The sequence below is a fragment of the Danio aesculapii genome, chromosome 18, assembly GCF_903798145.1.
Source record: "Danio aesculapii chromosome 18, fDanAes4.1, whole genome shotgun sequence".
In the NCBI taxonomy this organism is placed as follows: Eukaryota; Metazoa; Chordata; class Actinopteri; order Cypriniformes; family Danionidae; genus Danio; species Danio aesculapii.
In genome coordinates this window covers 39,156,905-39,184,600 of record NC_079452.1, presented here as the reverse complement: position 1 = coordinate 39,184,600, position 27,696 = coordinate 39,156,905, and the positions used below count along the sequence as shown (strand labels likewise).

Genomic DNA, 27,696 nt, shown 5'->3' with positions numbered 1-27,696 from the left:
TTTACCGTACACCACACTGCTTTTAATGCCAACCGTAGACGTCTTTGGCTAACAGGGAGCTGAATGAAGTGAGGACCTGATTAAAATGCTCGACTTTGCAGTTATCATGTCATATCAGGTAAGTTCCCGCTATGCTGAATCATACACATTACTCGTTTTTTGATTGCAGCAATGATTTCAGCAAAAACAGTTAAACATTGTGAATTAAACTGCGAACACTGAATGCTTAGAATGAAATGTAAACATGTAAGTTCACATACCCTGCCATACAGGTGCCATTCACTGTAGAATGCAGTTGTTTTGCTTGTTGATGATTACCCAGGCCTTGTTCGTCTTCTTTCCTTGTCTTTGGCTAGGCAGAACTTTGGTTTTTAGCACTACATAGTTATGAATCTGGTAATCATGGAACATTATTTCTTGCACATGACCACTCAGAACAAAGTTGTTGGCATCCAAAGACTTGTTGGCCTTTTACTTGTCACTTGGAGTTCCAATGAGATAGTTGTATATTTCAGGCTGGATGCTTGGCCATTTCGTCTTATCCAATACGCTTTGGGAGCGAGGGTGGTATTGCAAATAGACCTGTCAGACGAACGCCGCTCACTTTAACGTTAATTTTGCTGAATAACTGTGCTTATCACTGGTTAACAAGCTGTTATAATACGCTGAAAGCATTATGTAAATAATATATATAAAATGTAATCAATATAACTTATTTCTAAGACAACAACAAACTCTGTACCGCATCAGATATTATTCTCTCGTAAATGCTAGCGCTCCTGTTTTTTTTCTGCAACCTCGCTGCACACGCGTCCTGAATGTTTACAAACCGGTTATTCGTCTATAGAACAGTAATAAATCTACGAGAAATATACTGATTGGGACAATGTAAAAGTGATATGTTATTGATATGTTTCTTTTTTCTTCTTACCCTTTTGTTGTAGTTATATCTCATTTTATTCCTCTTCTTATTATATAAAGATGGAGACTTTTATAGTATCTATGTTAGCCAAGTCACGATTTTAATGACCTTAATGGAGTACTAGGGAGCAGCCTGAGGTGGGCTTGTTAACAGGGTAAAATGTTGGTTCTTTTCAGTGTTGTATTCTGTATTTTACCATATCTAATCTGTCTAAAAATCAATAAAACTTGTTAATCACTAGATACACCCCATATAGTTTGGTATTCTGTTTCACTTCGTCACAGTTCCCAAAGTCAACTGACGGTGAATTGGTTTGGTTTAAGTCATTAAGTTGAAGCAGTTGAAAAGAATGATTTGTTCATCACTCAGACATGTCAGAGATGCACATACAATACTATCTCTATGACCTTGTGTCTTTCTCACATGCCGAACAGAACAGAGGGGAATCTCTTCATTACCGTTTGCTCTGACAGGTGATTAACTCACGCTACACAACCCAGCATCACCTTTCCGTAACAATACCCCATTGTTTCGTTCCTCCGCTACGCAGAAATAAATGAGTCGTAATAAATGAAGCGTTTTCATTTGCTAACCTCAATTAAACAAGGGGGTGTAATCTGCCTTTGTCTTTGTGTGGCTGGAGCCCAATTGTTTGATGGAGCACTAGATCTTAAAGTCCTCATGAATAGCACTTCTATTGACTGGAATTTCTGAATTATGATGGTGGAAGTGTGGCACAGTGGTTCAGTGGTTAGCACTGTCACCTCACAGCAAGAGGATCGCTGGTTTGAGTCCCAAACCAGAGTTCAGTGTGGAGCTTGCATGTTCTCCCCGTGTTGGGATGGATTTCCTCCGGGTGCTCCAGTTTCTCCACAGTCCAAAGACATGCGCTATAGGTGAATTAGATTAACTACAATTGGCCGTATTGTATGTGTGTGTGTGAATGAGCATGTGTATGAGTGTTTCCCAGTACCGGGTTGCCACTGCAAGGGCATTCGCTGTGTAAACATATACTGTACTGGAATAGTTGCCTATTCATTTCGCTGTGGCTACCCCTAATAATCAGGGACTAAGCCGAGGGAAAATGAATGACTGAGTGAATGATGGTGGAAATTTTCAAAAACATGTTCTCATAGCCACATCCATTTTGTGGAGCTCAACAATATTCTGTCACAAATCACAGTTATGTTTGGAATATGTTTCCTCATATTTATATCCACATGAAACAGGAAGTCGTGGTGAACATTTTCCTGTTCTAAAGTCACAGGTGTACTAAAAATCTCTAATATCAATGGGAAATTTGGGTCATGCACTGTAAAAAATGATATGACTGAAAGTCATGACAACCCAGGACTGGGCCGATAAACAATATATCAAATCCCGAATAAATTTATGCCAATAACAATGATAAGCTCTGGACTTTTTTTTACTCTATATTGATCTAAGAGTCAACCACACAGCAGAAATGTGCAACAATGGCAATCTAAAAGAGTGTTGATATTAGAGATTGGCCACCGAAAATTTATCATCCGAAAAAATGTCATGCCATTTAATGGACCCTCTAATTTTTGTGGCTTCAGTCATTGTTGAGGAACTCTTTTAAATCTGGAAGCCTTAACAACTGTTATCGAAATATGTATCATTATCATTCAATATGGACAATTATTATCAAGACTGCATTTTTGCCTTATAGCCCAGCCCTATGACAACCAATGTATACTTTTACTTATTTTACTTACTTTTACTTTATTTCAATCAGGTTTCAATAGCATTTTTGAAAGTTATACAAAGTTTAACCAAAATCCCTTTAAGGCAAGTCATTTTACTTGGCAGCCATCTTTGAAACGCCTCTCGGGCAGTATGCTTGGGCATTCTGTCTGAATGGGGAAACATCAAACTCTCCAGAATTCTTTGCTAAGCTTAAGATTACATTACAGATTTGGAATCACCAAAAAAAATAAACAACCATCTCACAAGTTTCGGTTTCTAAACGTCCAAATCAAACTAAAATCTGCATATTTTCAGGTTGCCCGAGCTAATGCGCATGCGCCCTCAAAAGGAATTTTTGGCCATTCTACACATTATCATCCTCTGGATAAACGCTGCTCTTCTGAAGTAATCCACAACTTGGTCTTGATGGAGAATCTCCAGAAATGACAGCGACTCTTTGTTTACAAGTTTGTGGCATTTATGTTGTTGCTGTCATGTGATGTGCGTTTAACAGGAAGGACTGTACCTCCTGTTCATTTCATACAGATTACAGAACCAAAAAAACTAGTTTTCAAGTGTAGTGAGTTAATTTAAAAGTACAGATTTCAAGCTTTATCTGGATCTATTTCTTATGTGTGTGAAGCAAGGATTCGCTGAGATTCCAGTGTGTTTGTTGACCACCAAACTGTCTTAAAGCACACGTCTGGTCCGAGCCTCTCCGTCAGTCTATAGCGATCGATGATTGGCTCTTGTACTAGTAGGCTGGGCTTAATTCGCCATATTGACCGTTCCACTTTTCCCTATTCAAAACTATACGAGTAGCATGTCTTGTGTATTCTATAGTGTTTGTACGTAATAAACGTATTAAAATGTTTAGTCAGTTTGATGTAAGTTGAGGTAAATAAGTTCATTTAATAATTTAATTTAAACTAATGAGTTGAAACGGCACAATTTTTTATTTTTTCTGAGACAGCTTAAATATTTTATGTTCAATTCATTTACATTTCTAAAAATGATTAAATTAGTTTAATATGTTTGTGCAGGGACAACATGAAGGAGTTGTGTGAAACCCAGCATATTAAACTTTTTTTTTTTTTTGATGGAACTGTGCTGTGTTTGCAATTGTTTGTTCTCAACGAGACCAGAGATTATATGCAAAATAATCTCTATATCTCTAATCTCTAGTTGATATTTTGAGCAATAATCAAACGTTTAAATGACAAAGACATTTTTTTTTCACAGGTTAGTTTGATTCTATTAGCCAGGGGTGCCCATATTAGTTACATGTATTGTAGTTATTGAACTTGAGAGTGGTGTATTTATAGTTGCTGGAACCTTCTACTGGTTTCCAGTGTGTAGCTAGAGTGAAATGTATTAGCAAATACCACAAACAAAATAAAACCCGTAACAAATTATTGTGAGAGCCCCGTTCGCTGCCTTGTGCTGATGGTGAGATAAAGCAATTTATTCCAGCTGAATGTAGGCACAGTGAAGACTGTGTTGTAATGGACAGTGAGCACAGTTCCAGGGTCAGTTACACTGAAGCTGCAGATGCATTATCCTGATTACACACAGCTGCCAGAGAGACGGAGCGAGCGAGAGAGAGAGAGAGGGAGAATTAATGTGTACACACACAATGCATTTGCACATCTGTCTCTGTGGGGATAAAGCCAGGACACATCAGGCCATCTCACATGTACATGCACACACACACAGACACTATAAAGCATACACACAGAGTCAAGTGTTTACAGAGGAGAGGATGTCTGCCTGACACATGACATGGTTTGAGTTCGGAGAATGTTTGAGTGTAGGAACTGACCGTTCGCTGAGCTCTGCATCAACTGAGAATGAACTGGAGATTTTAAAATGATCATATAAAATTGTTCGCATGTGCTCTGCAATTATTAGTTTTGACACTGCAAAGCATTATCTCGATATTAATGTGTATATTTAAATATGTAATGTATTAATGTGATGGATTTTTATTATCATTGTTTTAGCTAATGTTGCTAAATGGGTGATAAATGTAGCTTAGCATTAGCACATTCATTTTAAAACTGTAGCACCTTAAAAAACGAATTCTGACCACAAACATTTGAACAGTATTGTATTTGCATGTTAGCTTTAGCATATAGTTATATTATTGTTTATTGTCATTCATCATTCAGTTTCTTTTCGGCTTAGTCCCTTTATGAATCCGGGGTTGCCACAGCAAAATGAACTGCCAACTTATCCGGCACATGTTTTATGCAGCGGATGCCCTTCCAGCTGCAACCCATCTCTGGGAATATTGCTTATTGTTTTTAGAATAAAATATTAATACTACACTTAATTAATACTACTTTTTGGAAAAGTATTAATACTACATTTGTGTGGTAGTGGGTTTGTATGTTAGCTTTAGCATTTAGCCAAATTGCTTTCAAATTTTGGTTCAGTAGTGTATACTGAAATCATTCTGAACATTTTAAACAGTAGTGTATTTGCATGCTAGCTATAGCATTCAGATAAAATATTAATTATTGTTTTTAGAAAAAGTATAGGCTAGATACTAGAACTTTTGTGTGGTAGTGTTATCGGATGTTAGCTTTAGCAAATAGTCAAATTACTTTAAAAATGATTAAGTATCCAAAATTTGAACAGTAGTGTATTTGCATGTTACCTTTGACATATAGCTAACCTATTAACTATTGTTGTTTAAAAAATTAACAATACTAAATGTGTGGTAGTGAATTTGAATGTTAGCTTTAGCATATAGCCAAATGACTTTTAAAAAGTGATTAAATGAGAAACTAAATTTTAAAGAGTAGCGTTTTTGCAATAATGTTAGCTTCCAAATATAGCTAAATTATTTACATTAGAAATCATCAGTGCAATAGGATTAGCTAGCTAGCTCTCTGCAACTCTCTTATTGGTCGCTCGCTGAAGCTAAGCAGGGCTGCACCTGGTCAATACCTGAATGGGAGACCACATGGGAAAACTAGGTTGCTGCCGGAAGTGGTGATAGTGAGGCCAGCAGGGGGGCACTCAACCTGCGGTCTGTGTGGGTCCTAATGCCCCAGTATAGTGAAGGGGACTCTATTCTGCTCAGTGAGCACCGTCTTTCAGATGAGATGTTAAACCGAGGCTCTGACTCTTTGTGGTTGTTAAAAATCCTAGGATGTCCTTCGAAAAAGAGTAGGGCTTTAACCCTGGCATCCTGGGCAAATTTGCCCACTAAAGCGCTTTAAGTGTCCAGAAAAAGCACTATATAAATTTCAGGAAATATTATAATTATTAGCATTTAGGTAAATTCATTAAACAGTGTGAATTTCTTTATAAAATTTGTTAAAACTTTGGAACAACAGCGTATTTGCATATAGCTAAATTCCATTCTGTTATGTTTCTTAAAGTATATATTATTTTTGGGAGGGAAAAATAATTCCCCAAACATACTACTTTCACCATACTATGCAAGCTGGACATTATGTTAATTCTGAATTGCAATCAGATGATTGTGTGGAGGTGTGTGTGAGAGCCGGACTGTAGAGGAGGAGGACAGATAAGGCTGTCACATTACTGATTTATCTACTCAGCGATTCTCCCTTTCTTTGTTTCCAGAGGCAATGGCTCAAATCGGCAGCCGCCCACAGACACAAACACCTTTCAGACCACTCTGGTTTCGGTGATCGTGATAGACAGATAGATATCAGCCTGGACGATTAATTTGGTCCTTTTTGGCTGATAATCGCTCCATTTGGCTGAGTGTCAGAAGTAGCTCTGCCATGTGAACAGATAATGAATGTTTTCAATATTTTACCGAAGAAACTGTTAAATGTGGGTTGATTCTGGATATAATTAGCCAATATAATGGCGCTTTTGCATTATGTTCAGATATATAATGGGATTAATATGGGTCCTCCATAGTTAATTGTGGTTAATGGCAGAAAAACAGTGTTTGTGGTTGTAAGGTTTTATTAGGGCTTTTGTGTTCACAGTGGCTGGATTTATTTGACTAGATTAGGTAGAAAACATTATTATTACTACTTTAAATATCTGTAATGTATTCCTAGATGTAAAAGATATTTTTTCTTATCACATGATCTTTAAGAAATCATGCAATATTTGCTTCTCATGAATTTAATATTATTATTTTTTATTAAGATTCTTTCAGTGAATAGATTTAAATGAAGGATACTAAAATAACTACATTTATTAGAAATCTCATTAAAACATATTTAATTAACTTAATGTTCACTTGCTGAATTAAATTATTATTTTAATAATAGCTAGCTCTCTGCACCTCTCACATGGTCACTCACTGAAGCTAAGCAGGGCTGTGCCCGGTCAATACCTGAATAGGAGACCACATGGGAAATCTAGGTTGCTGTGTTAGTGAGGCCAGCAGGGCGGGGCTCCACCTGTGGTCTGTATGGGTCCTAACGCTCCGGTATAGTGATAGAGACTCTTTACTGCTCAATGAGTGCCATCATTTGGATAAGATGTTAAGGTCCTGACTCTCTGTGGTCATTAAAAATCCCAGGATGTCCTTCGAAAAAGAATAGGGCTGGTATCCTGGCCAAATTTGCGTCAAAATTTGCTGGATAAGTTGGCGGTTCATTCTGCAGTGGCGACCCCAGATTAATAAAGGGACTAAGCCGAAAAGAAAATGAATGAATTATTTGTAGCCTACCGTTTCACCTACCTGACCCGCATTATTTGAGAAATGCTAGATGAAACGCCAGTGTGGACGTGGATCGTTTTCGTTCTGAAATGGCATTTTAAGAAAAGACATATTAGTGTAAACAGTGTGTACATTTCGCGAGCGGGTTGCTGCTGCGACGCGGACAGGATAGAGGATCGCGATTCAGGCTCAGCATCGTGATGTCTATTGGCCATCGATGTTGGATGATGGCATCGTCTAAAGTAGTGTTTCTCAAGCCTGTTCCTGGAGGCACACCAACAGTTCATGTTTTGGATGTCTCCCTCATCTGACCCATTAACTTCAGGTTTTGGAGTCTCTTCTAATGTTCTGATGAGTTGTTTCAGGTGTGTTTGATTATGGAGAGAATGAAAATGTGTACTGTTAGTGTGCCTTCAGGAACAGGGTTGGGAAACTCTGGTCTAAAGGAAAAAAAATTATTTAAAAAATAATTGTATAAATAGAAGCATTTAATCACTGAAGACCATACATTTGAACCACTGTACAACTTAACTGCAGAATAATAAATAAAAAAGTTATTCAAGTAATATTGATGCTACTACTGTATGATTCTGAAAGCCCTGTGAGCCGCTGTTTCTGCTATATGATGTGTGTGTGTGTGTGTGTGTGTGTGTGTGTGTGTGTGTGTGTGTGTGTGTGTGTGTGTGTGTGTGTGTGTGTGTGTGTGTGTTATTCCAGAGACACAAACAAACACAGACTCATTTATTGCGCTGGTTTCATGCAGGCTTTGCCTGAGAAAGTGGGAAGAGACTCACTTGTAGCGCTCTTCACTCGGGGGCCCGACTGCAAATGTGAAAGCCTCCGTCAGGACACTCGTTCTGTGGTCCTTTTCCTCCAGCAGAACGATCTAGACGTGACCCACATACTGACACAGGCTGCTGGAAAGAGTGACAGGGACAGAGAAAGAGAATGAGACGGTGGCGGAAGAGAATAAAGAAGAAGAGAGAGAACCTACAGGCTCTTACATATGGAAGAATGAGACAGAGAGAGAGAGAGAGATAGAGGGACTGGGGTCACTCAGGTGGGACGCTACTCTTTCATTGCCCTGTTAGCGATTTCAGTTTTCAATTTCAAAATGCATTATTGGAATGATTGTTCTTCTCACGGTATTTCAGTAAAAGAAGCAAGAACTGTGATGGTTAATATTTAATATAACATTAACTTTATATAAGTTATAATGATCACAATGTAAAAATGTAATAATAAAATACAAATATTGTTAATTGAAATTAAATTGGCATAATTGTTCTGTACAGTTTTTCTAAAGAATCGGTTTGTGAGAACAGTTAATATTTAATGTAATAATATAACAGTCATGTTACACTTAATATTTGATGTGATATTTTATGCCATGTAATAACATTTAAACTGAAATATTTAAGTTATTTATTATTTTATTAATAAATACAAATGACCTGTTTAAATGAATTGTCATTTAGGAAATGATATACAGCACATGTAGTGTTGTTTATAAAATAACATTTTTCATTTACATAATACAGTTTGGTAGTGTGTATATATTTGGAAGTGTATATATATTATGCACATATACACAAAAAGTACAATTATTCATGTATATAGCATACCTGCCAACACTCCCGTATTTCAGACCCATCTCCCCCCCATCTCCCGTATTGTTCTTTTTCCCAGAAAACTCCCAGAATTCAACATCCGCTCCTCAGCTTTTAGGTACAGTCCCCATGCGCACCAAACCCAACGCGCAACCATCATCATACCTGCTTTCCCCCAACACCCCCCCCCCCCCCCCTAATGTTGGCAGGTATGGTATATTGATGTGTGTGTGTGTGTCTGTGTGTGTACATATTTTTTAGTATATACATGTATGTGTTCTAAAATCGGTATCGGTATTTATTGACAGAATACCATTGTCAATATCGCTAATAAAAGATTCGGTGTGTAGTTTCAGTGTGAAGCGCTATAGTTTTATTCAAATGTGGCTGCTGAGCGCTCGCTGGCAGTGTCAAAAAGCTTGGGGTGTAAGTTGGCAGATTTGACTCTCATTATTTGTGTTGTAGACAGAATTTAAGCGTTACTGTATCATTATTATTGAAAGCTTAAATTGATCAGTTTTGAAAGCTTAGTTGAAATTGATCAGTTTTGAATTGATCAGTTGAAAGCTTAAATTGATCAATTTTAGCTTTGATTGATCAGTATTTACGCTTTACCATTGCACACACTTTATATGTAACATTTTATTTATCAAGTTTAAGAGTCTCTTTAACACCTATGTTTATTATATTATAAAGAGATGACATATTTAGTTTAAATATTTTTTGTTTTTGAATATTAAAAGTATTTGCCTTAGTAATGCTGGTAAGTTAAAATAAAGTGGTTAAATAAAAAATCCTAATATTCCTGAATGGATTGTTAAAAAATATTCAATAATTATTAATATTGAATGAAATGAAACATGATATCGTGATAATTCTTTTTGCAATATAACCCAGCCCTATGCGTATGTATATATAATGTACACAGTACATACAGTACTTATTGTATATTAAAAACAAACTTTAATTGTGTACATGATCAGTCATGATTAATCAGCACTATATGCACATACTAACATAATTTATTATTATACGAAAATTTCAAACTAAATTAAATTGCCATCATTTTTATATGCAGTATTTTTAGAGTTTCATTCAGATAAAGCAAGGGCTGTCATTGTGATCATATCTGTCATAGTTAATATTTCATATACTAAATAATATATCAAAATCAGTCATAATTTTACATGTTACATAAGCCCATCAGAAGTGTTCTCTGCAAACAGAGCATCAAAGTTTCAAATGAAGTTGTTTAATTCTCTGTGTCATGTCAAGAAGGTGTCTATAAAAGTGAAATTTGCAGAGAAGAGGTCATCAGTTTGCTTTTTTCCCCTCTTATTCTCTACTCTTCGTCTTGGGAATGCTAATGACAGAGAAAAGGGAGTATAGAGAGTGAGAGCATCGTCAGCGATTTCCTCCGTAGCTTCACAGAGCCGTCAAATCAAAGCTCACTCCCACAATACCAGCACAATGAAAGGGAGGACTATTTCCAAGGTTGTTTTAGTGGCTTCTGGTTAGGGCTGCACAATATACTGTATATAATTTCAGCATCAATATCGCAACGTGTGCATCTGCAGTAGTCACATTGTAAGATCTGCAATGTCGAGGCAGGATTATTATTGACCACAGCCACAGTTAAAAATGGTTATTTGTAAGTCGCTGCAAAGTTTGACCATAAAGTTAACAAAAACTTTCTCCAGAATAAAAAATATTATCAGACATACTTTGAAAATTTCCTTGCCCTGTTAAACATCAGTTGGGAAATATTTGAAAAAGAAAAAAAAATTAAAAGGGGGGCTTTTTTTTCTATATGTAGTCTTTTTTGTTTTAGTTCACTGGAATAAAAGCATTTTTAAATTTTTTTATTATTATTTTAAGGCCATGTTTATTAGTTATTAGTAATTCTTTTTTTCGATTTGGCTGCAGAATAAACACCTGTTATCCAATAACTTGCCTAGTTAAGCCAATTAACCTAGTTAAGTCTTTAATTGGCACTTTAAGCTGAATACTAGTATTCTACAAAAATAACTAACAACATATTGTGTACCATCATCATGGCAAAGAAATTATTTATTAAATCTTCTGTGCTTAAAAATGTGTCTTCTCTACATTAAACAGCACAAGGAAAATATTTTTAAAAGAAATAAAAATTCATACCATAATTATAACTTCAGCTGTAAATACTGTGTACACAATGAAGAATATTCAGTGTTATTTAACATTTGACTATTCAGTTTGTGTACCTGAATACTGCTTCAAGAAACTACTAAAAACTCAGCTGTTTAGTCTCCACTTTCCTTCCCTAATCTTAACTGCCTCTCTGGCTCTCTCTCTCTCAAAAAAAAAAAAAAAAAATGACTAATGCTTTGCTTCTTAGACTTTACACACCTGAAACTTGTCTATAGCACTTGTTCACTGCTGCTCTTATAGTTGTGTAAATTGCTTCCTTGTCCTCATTTGTAAGTCGCTTTGGATAAAAGCGTCTGCTAAATGACTAAATGTAAATGTAAATGTAAATGCTTGACTGCCAGAAAACACTTGTCCGAAAACTGGCTGTGTCCGAAATCACCTACTAATCAGTAGGTACTGCATTTGAATTTAAACTTACTATTAGACAGTTAGAAAAGTACGTTCTATACAGTATGAATAGAATTCAGACATACTGCTCAGCTCGAATACTGATTTTAGCATACAATATAGCATGGAGTATTGACTACAAATCTTGGGGAGCAGAGAAAGAGGGAAACAATTGGCAAAGGACCTCAAACTCGGGTCACCGTGAGCCGTTTTATATACACTGTAAAAATAACAGTAAATTATCAGTTTTCCATATTTAGGGATTTATGTTTTTATTTTATTTTTCCCTGTTTATTTCTGCTTTTGAATTACATTATTGGAACCTCAGTCTTTCTTCTGACAACATTTAACATTGAAAAGTTAGAAACAGTGACTTTTATGAACATTTTTAATAGTTTAAAGTCATATATTGTTTGGGTTGCTGTTGTATATTACTGTACAATAACCTTGTAATAAACTACCAGTAATACAGTTATTTGACAGACTTATTTATTTGCCTCTATATTATTGCTTATACATTATATTATTTCAAACTGCTAAAATGTCAATAAAAGTCTCATCTCATAATGAAATTCACAATGTAAATAAATGGTAAACAAAATACGCAAACTATTAATTAACAGATATTGTTACAGTGTATGTCCACACTCTTCATATTATAATTTATGCAGATGAACTCTACAAAATGATCCTAATCAATATAAAATTATGAACTCTTTCTAAATAGAGCTATACATTTGATCAGATGAAATTCTATTCAGTACATACAACATAGGCTCATTCTGAAAACGTAGCCCTATATACATTTCTGGAGATCATGAATTATGTAGCCAGGGCCACGTATGGCTGCATTTCATTTTTAAAATGAACTCCACGGGGCGGTATGATGTCTTTCCATTTCTCGCTTACCAGCTGACCGCTTACCTTCGTATGGACAGTTTTTCCGCTGTTACTAGTTTGTCCGGTAGCTTGACATGTACGTCGGCGAACTTAAGACACAGAGTGGAGTTGACCACGATAACGGAGTTCGAGTCTAGTGAAAAACTGTTCCAGAAAGCAGGTGAGACAAAAACAGAAGCTAAAAAAATAAAAGTCCTGAAAAAGCATACACAGCGGTCTCTAGTGGAGTCACGACAAACAAAAACGGCAAAAAAACGTATCTCCTGGGATGTATTTTGCTCTCTCCAGAAATGTATATAGGGGTACATAATCAGAATGAGCCTGGGTTGAATATATCTCAATATCTATCACAGAAAAATAAAATATGGCAATTTCAGCTATTTTCTAATAGCGTGCAGCCCTAGTTGTATTAGAGATGACCCCCACACAGATGCAAATGTGTACAGCTCCCTCTCTCCTCCCTCACGCTCTTGTTCTCACACTCCTTGACTGTTTGGTTTTGTCTCTTGTCATTTACGTTCCTCTTTTCTCGGGGTCTTTGTTTGTGGCTGTCTTTCTGTCACGCTGGCTTACATTTTCCCTCGTCCTTTTTGCCCTCTCTCTACATCTCTGTTTGCGTCAGTCGCAGGTGTGTGTGTGTGTGTGTGTGTGTGGTAGATGTCTACACGTCCCCCTCGGTGAGCCCACCAAACACAATGTTTATTAAAATAGCGCGGCAGGAACTTTGGGCCTCGGCTGCTTCAGTGACATGAATATTAAAAGTGAACTGGAGGGAGAGCAGCCAGTCAGAGAGCGCTCAGAGCGTCAGGGCTTTTGTCAGATTGAGGAGAGGAAAAGAATGATGCTGCTGACCACTGGAAAATCACCCAGGACTGAGGACAATGGAGATGTAACGGAATGAAAATTTCATATCAGGATTATAGTGACCAAATATATAACGGTTATTAATATTGTCATGGATTTGTTAAAATGAGCGAAAAGTAAATACATTTCACACACACTTAACAGCGTGTCCTAACTACGGCGGGCAATAAATGGTATCTTCATCATTCATTTATTTTCCCTCGGCTTAGTCTCTGATTTATCAGAGGTCGCCATAGCGGAATGAACCACCAACTATTTCAGCATTTGTTTTAAGCAGCGGATGCCCTTCCAACCGCAACCCAGTACTGAGAAACACCCAGACACTCTCACATTCTCACACACTCATACACTAATGAATTAGTTCATCCAATTCACCTATAGTGCATGTCTTTGGACTGTGGTGGAAAACGGAGAAATTCGCACAGGCTCAAAATTGGACAATAAAAAGTTTGAATTTGTCGTCAACAACATGAAAGCGTAGATCCATCCTGATAGGTACCAATTGAACATCGCGTCAACGCCACAGCCAAGCTGAGTATTGTTGCTGACCATGTTCATCCCTTTATGACCACAGTGTACCCATCTTCTGATGGCTACTTCCAGCAGGATAGCGCACCATGTCATAAAGCGCGAATAATCTCAGACTAGTTTCTTGAACATGACAATGAGTTCACTGTACTCAAATGGCCTCCACAGTCACTAGATCTCAATCCAATAGAGCATCTTTGGGATGTGGTGGAACAGGATATTCACATACTGGATGTGCAGCCGACAGATGTGCAGTAACTGAGGGATGCTATCAAGTCAATATGGACCAAAATCTCTAAGGAATATTTCCAGTACCTTGTTGAATCTATGCCATGAAGGATAAAGGCAGTTCTGAAGTCAAAAGGTGTACCTAATAAAGTGGCCGGTCAGTGTACATGCATATATTCTGTACATTTCCTTCTGACCAGAAAAAAACAAACAAAAGTATTATTAAATAAAAGCATAATGGCTCTGGGAGAGGTAGAGTTGTGTCCTGGATGATGAAGAAAAAGCAGGCTATCACAGAAGGTCAGCTGTGATCGATGCATTTTGACATGTTCACGCAGAATGATGTCAGAGCCTCAAATAGCCACAGAGTGAGCCTGTGCAGGCCTGTATGAGCGCTTCAGGACTTCACAAGTACTATGACGCTTTAGTTAGAAGCTGAACAAGTGTGATAACCTTTCCATGACTCCACATTCACAAAACCATTGACTCCAAACACACATCGCAGACCTCCTGAAAACAACACGTGCTGCTCCTGTGCTGAGTGGCATTGTGTACAGGAAATGACTCTCGATTTTATAGCAGGAAAAACTGTTGTGTTCTATGTCACTCTTGGTGGATTAAATATGGCTTATGTTTCATTACATTTGAAAATAAACTCAAGACTTCATTTCAGCAATTAAATAAAGTGTTCAAAATTCAAATCTTCAGCCTAAATGTGTATATTGCTATTTTTGTTTATTTATTTATTTATTTATTTATTTATTTATTTATTTATTTATTTATTTATTTATTTATTTATTTATTTTTTTTTATTTATATATTTATTTAATTATTGGTTTGTGTTTATTTATTGGTTTGTGTGTATACATGTTTTATTTATTATTATTATTATTATTATTATTATTATTATTATTATTATTTTATTTATTTATTGGTTTGTGTGGATACATTTATTTATTTACCTATATTATTTTTTATTATTTTACTTATTTATTTATTTATTTATTTATTTGTTTGTTTGTGTTTTATTTATTTTTGTATAATTATTATTTATTATTATTATTATTATTATTTTACTTATTTATTTATTTTTGTGTTTATTTATTTATTTATTTTTGTGTTTATTTATTTATTTAGTTTGTGTTTATTTATTTATTTATTTAGTTAGTTAGTTTGTGGTTATTTATTTGTTGGTTTGTGTGTGTATACATATTTTATTTATTTGTATTATTATTATTTATTTATTTATTTATTTATTGGTTTTTGTTTGTTTATTTATTGGTTTGTATGTGTATACATAATTAATTTATTTGTATTATTATTATTTATTTATTTATTTATTTATTGGTTTGTGTTTGTTTATTTATTTATTGGTTTGTGTGTGTACATCTTTTTATTTATTTATTTATTTATTTATTTATTATTATTATTCATTAATTTTCTTTCAACTTAGTCCCTTTATTAACCTGGCGTCGCCACAGGAGAATGAACCACCAACTTATCCAGCATATGTTTTTACGCAGCTGTACCGCATGTCATTGGACTGTGGGGGAAACTGGAGCACTCGGAGGAAACCCACACGAACGCGGGGAGACCATGCAAACTCCACACAGAACTGACCCAGCCAAGGCTCGAACCAGTGACCTTCTTGCTGTGAGGCGACAGCACTACCTACTGCGCCACCGCGTCACCCTATTATTATTATTGTTATTAATATTATTATACTTATTGCATAATCATATATCTTTACAAAAATTAAATAAATAAAATGATAAAAATCAAAAAAAGCCTCTCCCAGCTTTAGTGCCTTAGTCCTGCCATGCAAACATCAGCAGCAAGAACGGATGTTTGCACTTGAATGTCACCCATGCATACACTATATGTAATCTACACAATGACACGCACGCAAACACACCTGCAGGGTCACATCCTGACACGTTTTAGGTATGCAAAACGCACCACAAATGAACCCAAACGTGTCACATCTGCCTGTACGAGGTCTTGTGTTTGCATGGAGCAGGCTGTAAATTTCTTTTATTATTTTTTTGCATCACAAGCAGCAGTTTTATGTGTGAGGGAATGAGGAGGATGGTTAGTGCAGTGTGTGTTTGTGTGTGAAAGTCCTGCATCAGCAGCTGTCGCTCTGCTTTGCATCTGGCATTGGGAGAGACTGCAGTGGGATGTGTATTTGCATGTGTGTGTGTGTGTGTCCTCCGTGTCACAGACGTTCGGCTGCTGTGCTGTGGCTTGTTTGAATGACATCGAGGTTGAGGCTGTGTGGTGTGATGACATCATGACAGATGATGTCACATGCCACACACCTTGCCTGAGAGCCAATCAGAGATTTAACTGCCCGATTGAGTCTCTCTTGCCCAGTGGCGATGGTTTATATCTGTTATGGTCAAGATATTTGGGCATTGAACCTTTTATTGTTCAAAATAAAATAAAATATTAGAAAATAATCTGTATTATTGAGTTCTTATTATTGTTTGGTAATATTTTGAAGCTGTTTTTATTCATATTGTGTGTGGGTATGTACCTTGTATATCCTTACATTGTAGAGACCAAATGTCCTCATAAGTATAGCAAAACCAGAAAATTTTGATCTTGTTGGATATTTTTTGCTCATAATAGTCTTTACATCTTTGGTAAGCCCCAATAAAGATAGTAGTGTGTATGTGCCACTATTAACCACTAAGGGATGCTTCGATTAATTGGCTGGAGATCGATATCGGCCGATAATCACATTTTATGACTCGATCGGTACTCACCCATTTGGCCAATCATATTGCAGAACAGATTACAAGTATTTGTTTATGAGTATACAAGCAGAGGAAGACGCATATGAACTTTTAATGCATCAAATGTGCACTCCAAACGTTTTCTTCATTGACGCTTGTTGAATTATTCTTCCATCATTTGCAATGTTTCCAAATTGCATTGTTGGTCATCTTTCTTACGAAAATATAATTTTTTTTATCTAATTGTTTTATCTGTTATTAGCTGTTTTATTTATTATTTTCTGTGAAGCTGCTTCTGGCCATGACATGTCCACACTAAACGGTTATAAGATACGTGTTTAAGGGATTATATGCATCATCCTTCATTTATTCTCTTAGGTCAGGTGAAATCTCCACTTAAGTATCACACTAAAAAGGGAAAATGTGCTTTATGCAATGTTAAAGTTATAAGAAGCTTGAAGCATCAAAACTCAGTATCGACTGATCACCATGACAAGGAATTGGTACTCGATATCAGCTCCAAAAATCCTGACCGGAGCATCCGATAATTATATAAATTATAAATAAATAACAATTTAATAGTGGGATAACAATCTTTCTGTCATGTCTTTTGTCAGTTTTATTGTGTGTCTTTCTAAAAATTTCTAAAATTAATATATTCAATGTTGTAATTTAAAGCAAGATGTAATTTTAGACGACAATAACAACACAGTCTGGAACAGGTTGTTCTTCCAATGTCCAGTGTTTGTTTTTATTTACAATATGATGTGCTTTACTGACACCTTTAAAACTGACGAGTCAGCCTATTATGTGTGTGTGTGTGTGCCACATTTCTCCCACCTTTAAAAGTCCCGTGAAGTGTTTTAAAAAATTGTGTTCAATGTTTGACATAATAGCAACTGAAACATAAAGATAGGGTTGGAATAGAGAAGCTCCTCTCCTTTAAAAAACATACAAACAGCCAATAGCTTTTGTTTTTATCTCAGCTCTGTTAGAGAGAGTGGTTGAGCTCAAGCACATCAAATGAAAAGCAAATAAGAAGCGTCTTGAAGGAGGCGGGGCATGTCGGAGACCATTTGATTGGTCAGAAGATTTGTTAAGAAACTGAAGTATGAGGTGATGTTGAAAAAAAACTTTAATCCTTTTAGGCAGAAGCAACAAACTGCAAGCATGTTGATATCGTAGTTTGGGAGCACACTGTACTGAATTTCTTTATTTTTTTTATTACTGTAATTTGTTACAGCTAAATATTTTAGTTTTTCCTCAAAGTATATTTTAGTTCTGGTTCAACCTTTAAAATGGAATTTAATCTGTGGTCTATATCTATTTATTGTGGTCAAACGGAAAAAAAGGTGATAATCAAACTCACATTAGAAAGACATAAAAACTGAAGAGCACATAAGCGGTACCTGAGGATATTGAGAGTGTCTTTGTCAGAGTGACATTATAGGCTAACGTTACTGTTGCTCTTACCAGCAAGTGGTAGGAATAGAAGCATGTTTCTAAAAAAGATGTGTTGCCATCACAAATGCTTAGGGCAAAAACTCAGATTACATTGCATGAAAACCATGTTTGAATGCTTATCTTATCCACAGTAAATGAGATTTACTTTGACCACAGATCGTCTTCACATTCTAATGGAGTAACGACAGATGGCAAAACGCTACCTGAGAAGCAAGAAGTGATTACCTGACATGAAAACCATTGATTTAAAGTAGAAAATACAACGGTGATTAAAATATTCTCAATATAAAAATGTACTTTGAATGAAAGACAGAGTAGTTTCACTTTTTTTCAGTGTAGTTATAAATATCCTTATGACTAACATACTGATACTAACATCTAAAAAATGCTACTTTCATTTCACGGGACTTTTAAGGCCTGTTGAGATGTGTGTGTTTCTCTTTCCTTTCTCAGCATCAGTCTCTTTGTCTTTCTACAAATTTCCCCCTCTGTTTTTCCTCCATCTGGCATTATTTCTCTTCATCTCCGTGTCCAGAAGTGTTGACCATGTGTGTGTCCTCAGATTGGAGAACTCTCTCTCTCTCTTTCTTTTTGCTCACCCGCTGTGTTTGTGCCAGTAAACTGTGTTCGATGTTTGTCTTTATTACTCTGCTCAGTCAACTTAAATGGGTACAATGAGGGCTTACGGCTTCAATGTGACGCATGCCAGCTTCAGGCTCAACAGAACAGGTTGCACATTAACTGGTTTTGGGCCAAAATGTCTCCATGGTGTAGATGAACAATGAGACTGCTTCAGAAATGTATGCACAAATGGTCTGTGAAAAAAGGGTGCTTTTAAAGATTGTATATAAAAGAAATTTTATAAATAAATAATAATAAAGATTCTAACATTTTTACTTATTGTAATTTTAACCTAAATTATTACTTACTGTCTGTATTTAATATTCTATAAAATATTTATTTATTCATTTGTTTTACTAGCCATTTAATTAATAAAGTATAATTAGGTAATATATTACTGAATTAAAGAATGGTTTGCACTCCTTCAAAAAATTAGTTTCGTTTTTCATTTACTTTATTTTACTTTATTCTATTGTATTTGTTATATTTTGTTTTATTTTTTATTTTATTGTTTTTTCCCTTTATTTTCCTTTCTATTTTCTTTTGTATTTTATTTAATTTCATTGTTTTATTTATTTAATGTTTTGTGTTTCATTTTATTATTTATTACATTTTTATATTTAATTTTATTTGACTATTATTTTTGTAAATGTACTATTTTTTTTATTTAATTTCTCTTTTCCTTTTTATTTAATTTCATTGTATATTTATTTTATTTTATATATCTTATTTTATTATAATTGTTTTATTTGCTTATTTATTTTTATATTAGGTTTTATTTGATATTTTTTGTTTTATTTACTTTTTTTGTTTTACTATTATTTCTTTCTATCTCTTTTATTTTACTTAAATGTACTATTTTTGTGTTGTTTTCCTTTAACTTAATTTAATTTCTTTTTTTTTCATTATTTATTTCATTATATTTTATTTCTTTTATTTTTTGTATTATATTTTATTTTATTATTTTATTTAATTGTACTATTATTATCATTTTTATTTTTATTTTACTTTGTTTTATTGCATTTATGTTATAGTTTATTTTGTTTTATTTTTTATTTTGTTGTTTTTTCCTTTCTTTTCCTTTCTATTTTCTTTTTTATTTAATTTAATTATGTTTTATTTATTTAAGGTTTTGTGTTTTATTTTATTATTTATTTAATTTTAAGATATTTTTTATAATTTTATTTGACTATTATTTTTGTAAATGTACTATTATTTTCTATTTTATTGTTTTCATTTAATTTCTATTTTCCTTTTTTAATTTCATTATATTTTATTTATTTAATTTATTATATTTTATTATAATTGTTTTATTTGATAATTTTTGTATTATTTTACTATTATTTTTTATTCTTATTTTATTTTATTTAAATGTACTATTATTTTTATTGTGTTGTTTTCTTTTAATTTAATTAAATTTTTCTTTTCTTTTTGATTAATTTTATTATATTTTATTTTTTATACTTAATTGTACTATTATTAGCATTTTTATTTTACAAATGTTTTTTATTTTATTTTATTCAATAATACACCAAAATGATTCTCTTTATCTGCATAATTCTTGCCTTGTTTTGCGCTGTTGAAGCTCATCCTCTTCCTGTATCTGTGTGTCTGCAGGGCTCCAGAGATCATCCTGGGTCTGCCGTTCTGCGAGGCCATAGACATGTGGTCTCTGGGTTGTGTGATCGCTGAGCTGTTTTTGGGATGGCCTCTTTATCCCGGTGCATCAGAGTATGACCAGGTAACACACACGGCCACTTCTCTAATGCATTATAATGGAGGTGTAAGTTGAGCTTTAAACATGCGCTGGCATCCACCATACCTCTATTTTAGGGAATTTGTTGTACTTTATCCTTGCTGTTCCCATGCGGCTGTTACCAGGGAATGGATCGGTACACCTGAGACACCAGCCTCTGCCCAAACATTCCCTTGATCCCCTGTGCAACATAAAAATAGAAACAAAACAAGATAGACATGACGTATTACTGTATATACAGTACACTGTGGTTCAGATGTTTCACGTCAGAATGTTGTTTGTAAGAAATGTATGCTTTCATTGAGCAGGGATGCATTCAGTTGATGGTAAAGGGGTACTAAACACTAAACTTAAAAAATATATATATATATATATATATCTACTAATAGAGCTTTTCCCCAGTACAATGTGTCTTGTTTATTTTCTTTTTTTAATGAGCAAAACTATCATACTTTTTAAAGCAAGCTTTAGAGAAGACAACCAATAAGATGACAATAATTTATATAACAAAATAAATCTAAATAAATTTACAACATTCTATTCTATTTAAGGATCATATTGTAGCTGTCTTTTTCATCCATTTTTAGAATTTTCCACTGTCCTCAAACCATTTGGTTTTACTTATTTGTTGTCAGCAAGAATATGTTCAACATATGTAAACACCATATCAGAATGATTCTTGAAGGATCATGTGACACTGGAGTAATGGCTGCTGAAAATTCAGCTTTTCATCACACGAATAAATTTAATTGTAGAATATATTAAAACAGAAAACAGCTACGTATTTTACATTTAAATGTTTTCATTTACATTTTTAATCAAATAAATGCGACCTTGGTGAGAATAAAAGACTTTATCAAAAGATAAATTACCAATCCCAAACAAATTACAAATTAAGATAAAAAAACAATAAAAACATAAAAACTTAATTTCAAACTAGTCCAAATAGTATAAAATAGCATTTTTTATAAAAAATTGACTCATTTTAAAAATTGTATTTATACAATTATAATTATAGAAATATATTATTATATTATATTATATTATATTATATTATATTATATTATATTATATTATATTATATTATATTATATTATATTATATTATATTATATTATTACGTTTGAACAATACAAATTATAAAATAAAACTTAATATAAAAATAGATAAATAATCAAATAAAACATTATAATAAAATAATAAAATTATAAAAATTATAATAAAAAATAATAAATTAAATAAATTAAATATAATGAAAAAAGGGAAAAGAAAAATTAAACGAAACCAATAAAAAATTAAGTACATTTACAAAAAAAATTGTCAAATAAAAAAATAAAAATAATAAAAAAATTCAATAAATAATCAAATAAAACATAATAAAATATAATTAATTTAAATAAAAAAAGAAAATAGAAAGAAAAAGAATAGAAAGGAAGAAAAAAACAATAAAATAAAAAATGAAAACAAAATATAACATAAATACAATAAAACACCATATCAGAATGATTCTTGGAGCATCATGTGACACTGGAGTAACGGCTGCTGAAAATTCTTAAAAACCACAAAAAACCCAACAAAAAAAAAACATAATTTCAAACTAATCCAAATAGTATAAAACTGCATTGCTAATATAATAAATTAACTTATTTAAAAACAATTATTTATACAATTATAATTATAGAAAAATATTTAATTATATAAAATATTATATTATATTTTAAAAAATATTATATTATATTATATTATATTATATTATATTATATTATTTTATATTATATTATATTATATTATATTATATTATATTATATTATTTTATATTATATTATATTATATTATATTATATTATATTATATTATATTATATTATATCATATTATATTACATTACATTACATTACATTATATTATTTTATATTATATTATATTATATTATATTATTTTATATTATATTATATTATATTATATTATATTATATTATATTACATTATATTATATTATTTTATATTATATTATATTATTTTATATTATATTATATTATATTATATTATATTATATTATGTTATATTATATTATATTATATTATATTATATTATATTATATTATATTATATTATATTATATTATTTTATATTATTTTATATTATTTTATATTATAATATTTTATATTATATTATATTATATTTGAACAATATTCCTAATATTCAGAATTACATCCGTCATATTGTTGTGCAATTCAATAGTACATTTAAGACATGTTTGATGTCCATTAAGTGTGGAAGGTGTCATGCTCTATTAACCCCAGCCATAACCCATCCTGGGCTTTTTCCATTTAGCAGTTCAGTGGTCAGTAATGACACAAGTATGCGCTATTAAAAAGAACAATGTCTTCAAACTGGAAAAATGACTTGAAAATTAGAGCTACAAAACATCTTGTGTGTGTATGTGTGGTCCTGCAGAGAGAGACATCTTCCAGAAAACGGCTGCGAAAACATCCCTCAATTACTGTTTGTGCTTAAGAGAGAGAAAACAAATCTGACTGTTGTCCGTGTATGTGTGCATGTGTGTGTGTGACTTTCATCTGTCTCTGGCCCCGCTGTACTTCTGGACAGATGCCACAAACTGGCCAATTAGCCCAGATCCTGAGCTCTACAGCGAGGGCTTCACTTTAAAAAAATGATTGGGGCTTCATAGAGCAGCCCAGGGCCAATCTTCTGCCTCTAAGCAAACCAAAACGTCTTTAACAAGCTTCTAAGCTCGGAGAGAACTTTGCAGATTTGTGTCCAGTCATTTATGTGCTCCACTGAGTAATAGGAGTTTTTTTTGGCCTCTCGTTTGCCACATTTATGAGGTCTTGTGTTTTTGGGAAGCAATCGAATGTTAAGCACTTTAGTTTAAGGAATTTCCCATGCTTTTTTACTGGAGATTTGCAAAAACCCAACACTGAAAAAACTGATTCATTGGATTGACTTCATTTTTATAAGCTAAGGGGTTGCAAACTATTTCTATGGGCTGAATTTAAACAAACAAATTAAGTTTAGTAATGTTCAGCTTAAATTGTTTATTTAAATTCAGCCCATATTACAGTTTGCAACCGCTTAACTTAAAAAAAATCTAGCAAATCCAATGAATATTTTTTTTCAGTGAATAGCGTTCAATTCAAGTGTATTTGTATAGCGCTTTTCATAATAATGATCATGTTCCACTGTAAAAATATGCTGGGTTTCACATAATCGATTTGTGTTGAGGCAACAAGAAGGAATTAGGTTAACCTATTTGTTTTTACAAATTTAAGTGGATTGAACATAAATAGAGCGACGCGGTGGCACAGTGGGTAGCATGATCGCCTCCCAGCAAGAAGGCCGCTGGTTCGAGCATCGGCTGGGTCAGTTGACATTTCTGTGTGGAGTTTGCATTTTCTCCCCATGTTTGCATGGGGTTTCTCTGGGTGCTCCGGTTTTCCTCACAAGTCCAAAGACATGCGGTAAAAGTGAAGTGAGTAAGCTAAATTGTACGTTGTTTATGTGTGTGATTGAGTGTGTATGGGTGTTTCCCAGTAACGGGTTGCAGCTGGAAGGGCATCCGCTGCGTAAAACATATGACGGATAAGTTGGCAGTTCATTCTGCTGTGGTGACCCCACATTGATAAAGGGGCTAAGCCGAAAAGAAAATGAATGAATGAATGAATGAATGAACATAAATTAATTGAGTTGTCCCAAAAAACCCTCAATAACTGTGTGGTTTCAGCTCAACTTAAATAAGTAGTTTGAACAAATAGAAAGCATCATTTTTTTTGAGTGTATATATGTGAAATTTGCTGTAGTTTTTAGCTGATAGGAACAGGAGGTAGTAAAATAATGGCTGTTTTTTACTTTTTTTCACATAAATTATGATTATAAGGAAGATTGGCATATATCCTCATAACTGCCGTTCGCACTATTTGAACATAAATAGATTTTATTTAAATTATTAAGAATCCCAGGTGATTTAAGATTTCTCATTTAAAGAAAACAAGTGTCAGATTTTAATTGAAATATGTTAATAATATGGAAATAATAAAACTGTTTTATAAATTATATATGATTTTAATATTTTACAAAACCTGTTTTGCCCTAAAGCTGAGAGAAAATGTAAGTAAAATATTTGAAAAAAAAATTATTCCAAATTTAAGGTTGATATCTCCAAATAAAAAGCTTTCAGTAAGATTTTGTGTGGTTTGCAGTACCAAACATGACCACCAGATGACATCCCGTTTCCATAGGGCATCCCCTATTCCTCTGTTTGAGTGATATGAAACTAAACTTTGTTCAAACTTTTCACAATATTTGTAATTAGGGCTGCACAATAGATTAATTTATTCATTTTTATTTCAGCTTAGTCCCTGTATTAATGTGGGGTCGCCACAGCAGAGTGAACCGCCAACTTATCCAGCATATGTTTTTACGCAGCGGATGCCCTTCCAGCTGCAACCCGTTACCGGGAAACACCTACACACTCTTACACACACTACAGCCAATTTAGCTTATTCCATTCACCTGTACCAGATGTCTTTGACTTTTGGGGGAACCGGAGCACCCGGAAGAAACCCACGCGAACACGGGGAGAAGATGCAAACTCCACACAGAAATGCCAACTGACCCAGCCGAGGCTCGAACTAGCAACCTTCTTGGTGTGAGGGGATCATACTACCCACTGCGCTACATTGCTGCCCAAAATCTAAGATTATTAACTATTAGAAAGTTTGGCCCATTGTTAAGTCAATGGGACTTTTACGAATTTTCCAGGACAGTTTTCGGAAAATTGTAAGTTGGATCAATTGGAAAAGATATATCAATCTGAGTCCGAGCAGCTTGGAGGTTTGGTGTTAGTTTGGTGGTTGTAGCTTGAACGATCTAGGAGGAGGTGCATATAGAAATTAGTCTCAGAAGAAGAAGAAGACAGAAGAAGAATATTAAGTGTATGTAGTATAACAGTATGTTGGCTTTCTCATAATAATATATGCTGTTTATGCCAAATGTAATAAAATCAGAATCATAACACCCCTAGTTTGATGTTTACAATCAGATCACTTGTCCAGTAGGGCAAGTAAAATGATCTTTTACTTGTACTTTAATGTTGGTTTGGTTTAGCATAAGTAGATATTTTTTTTCTAACATGATAAAGCAGAGATTTCCAAATCAGAAATATTGCCATAGTCATGTTTATCTTTTTCTCATAGATCTAAAAACACCACTAACTGGACCTTTCACTCTAAAACTGAAGCAAAAACTCAATTTTAAATTGTTTTTTCAAAATGTCACAGGCACAATTAGTTTTCACGAGCTTAGGTTGGCATTTCAACCTCGGCTGCCCACTATATTTTGATTTTCCCCATAAAAAACAATGCTTGGGAAGTTATTTTCAGCCTTCGCACCACTGTTGGCTCATTTCTAATTATGGCACTTTGAAATCAACAGCAAGAATGCTCAAAAAGTGAATGGAAACAAATGTGTGATTCGGTTTCTGAGCCAATGAGCCAAATGCACTCATCAAGGTCTCTCAAGTTTGGTCTCAGGGTATGAGATTGGCAGGGGCTGTGGAAGAGATTATTATTGTTATTGCCATTATTATTTGTGATTCCTTGGGCTGCCAGGCTCTTGTATTTCCATTTTTCAGGTGTGTGAATGGCATTGTGTGTAATTGCAGCGCACGGGTAGACCTGTAAGGAGAGGTTTTGGCAGGGGAAATCAGTCTGCTGGAGACAGCATTCATCACAGATGCTGTTTACTCTGCTTCTAATGCTGGAATGTTGAAGCTGTGTCATCAGAATGGCAGCCAAGTGACTGATATGTTTTCGAGCAGACAAAATGTCATCAGTCTGTTTTAACGCAGCTCACTGTTGCTTTTCCCAGAAGTCGGCTCACAGTGTTAGCCAAGGTTTCTTGCACCAGAAAGTGAATTAACTCATTTCCTTGACCGTTTCCACCATCACTCCCTGATCATCAGAAAACAGCGGGGTGGGGCCTGTTACTGTACTATGTGCTAGAAAATGGATGTAATAATAATAATAATCGTAAAAAATATTTTTATTTGTTTATAATTATTATTAATAAGAATAATAAAATCTAATATGATATTATTATATTTTTGTTTTTACAAATGTGGTATATTTACAAATTAAGAGTTAAAAACTAATTTATAATGTAAAAAATGAGATAAACTTAAAATAAAAGGTCAGAAAATACTACTACTATTACTACCAATAATAATAAATACAAAAATTTATGGAATAGAATGATATTTTTAAATATGTATTATTATTATTATTATTATTATTATTATTATTATTATTATTATTATTATTATTATTATTAAGAATAATAATAACGTTAATAAATACAATAATGGCATAACATGTTTTATATATATTTTATTATTATTATCATTATCATCATTAATAATAATATTAATAATATTACAAATAAAAACATCTAAAATTACATTTAAAACATTTTATGAAAAATTGAAATTTAAAAAATATATGGCATTATAACAAATTAACAGTAAAAACCCATTTATAAGGTTAAAAATTGATAAACAAAAATAAATCCTCTCTCTCCCGCTTCGCTTCCTGTCTGATTACTGTCCTATCTAATAAAGGCAAAAAAACCAAAATAAATCTTTAAAAATAAATAAATAAATAAATAAATAAATAAATAAATAAATAAATAAATAAACGAAAAATAAAAGGTCTATAATAATAATAATACAAATAATACAAATAATAATAATAATAATAATAATAATAATAATAATAATTACAAAATAATAAAAATAATTAATAATGGCATAAAATATATGTTTTATTATTATTATTATCATTAATAGTAATAATAATAGCATCTAATATTACATTATTATATTTGTGTTCTTTTAAGAAATATGTTATCTTAACAAATTAACAGTAAAAACTCATTTATACGGTTTAAATTTGATAAACAAAAAATAAAAAGTCGAAAAATAATATTAATAATAAAAAAAATGTTTAATATTATATTATTATATTTGTGTTCATTTAACAATATGGTATTTTATCAAATTAACAGTAAAAACCCTTTCATAAGGTTTAAAATTTGATAA

The 27,696-nt window shown here is 33.1% G+C and overlaps 1 protein-coding gene across 4 annotated transcripts in view; it reads left to right on the top strand.

Annotated features, from left to right (window-relative positions):
• hipk2 (homeodomain interacting protein kinase 2) overlaps positions 1-27,696 on the top strand; it is a 196,912-nt gene that overhangs the window by 113,709 nt on the left and 55,507 nt on the right. For all 4 annotated transcript variants that reach the window (XM_056478300.1, XM_056478299.1, XM_056478298.1 and 1 more), the window contains exon 3: positions 20,446-20,569. In XM_056478300.1, the coding sequence (XP_056334275.1) occupies positions 20,446-20,569 (124 nt within the window). The remainder of the gene's footprint in view (positions 1-20,445; positions 20,570-27,696) is intronic.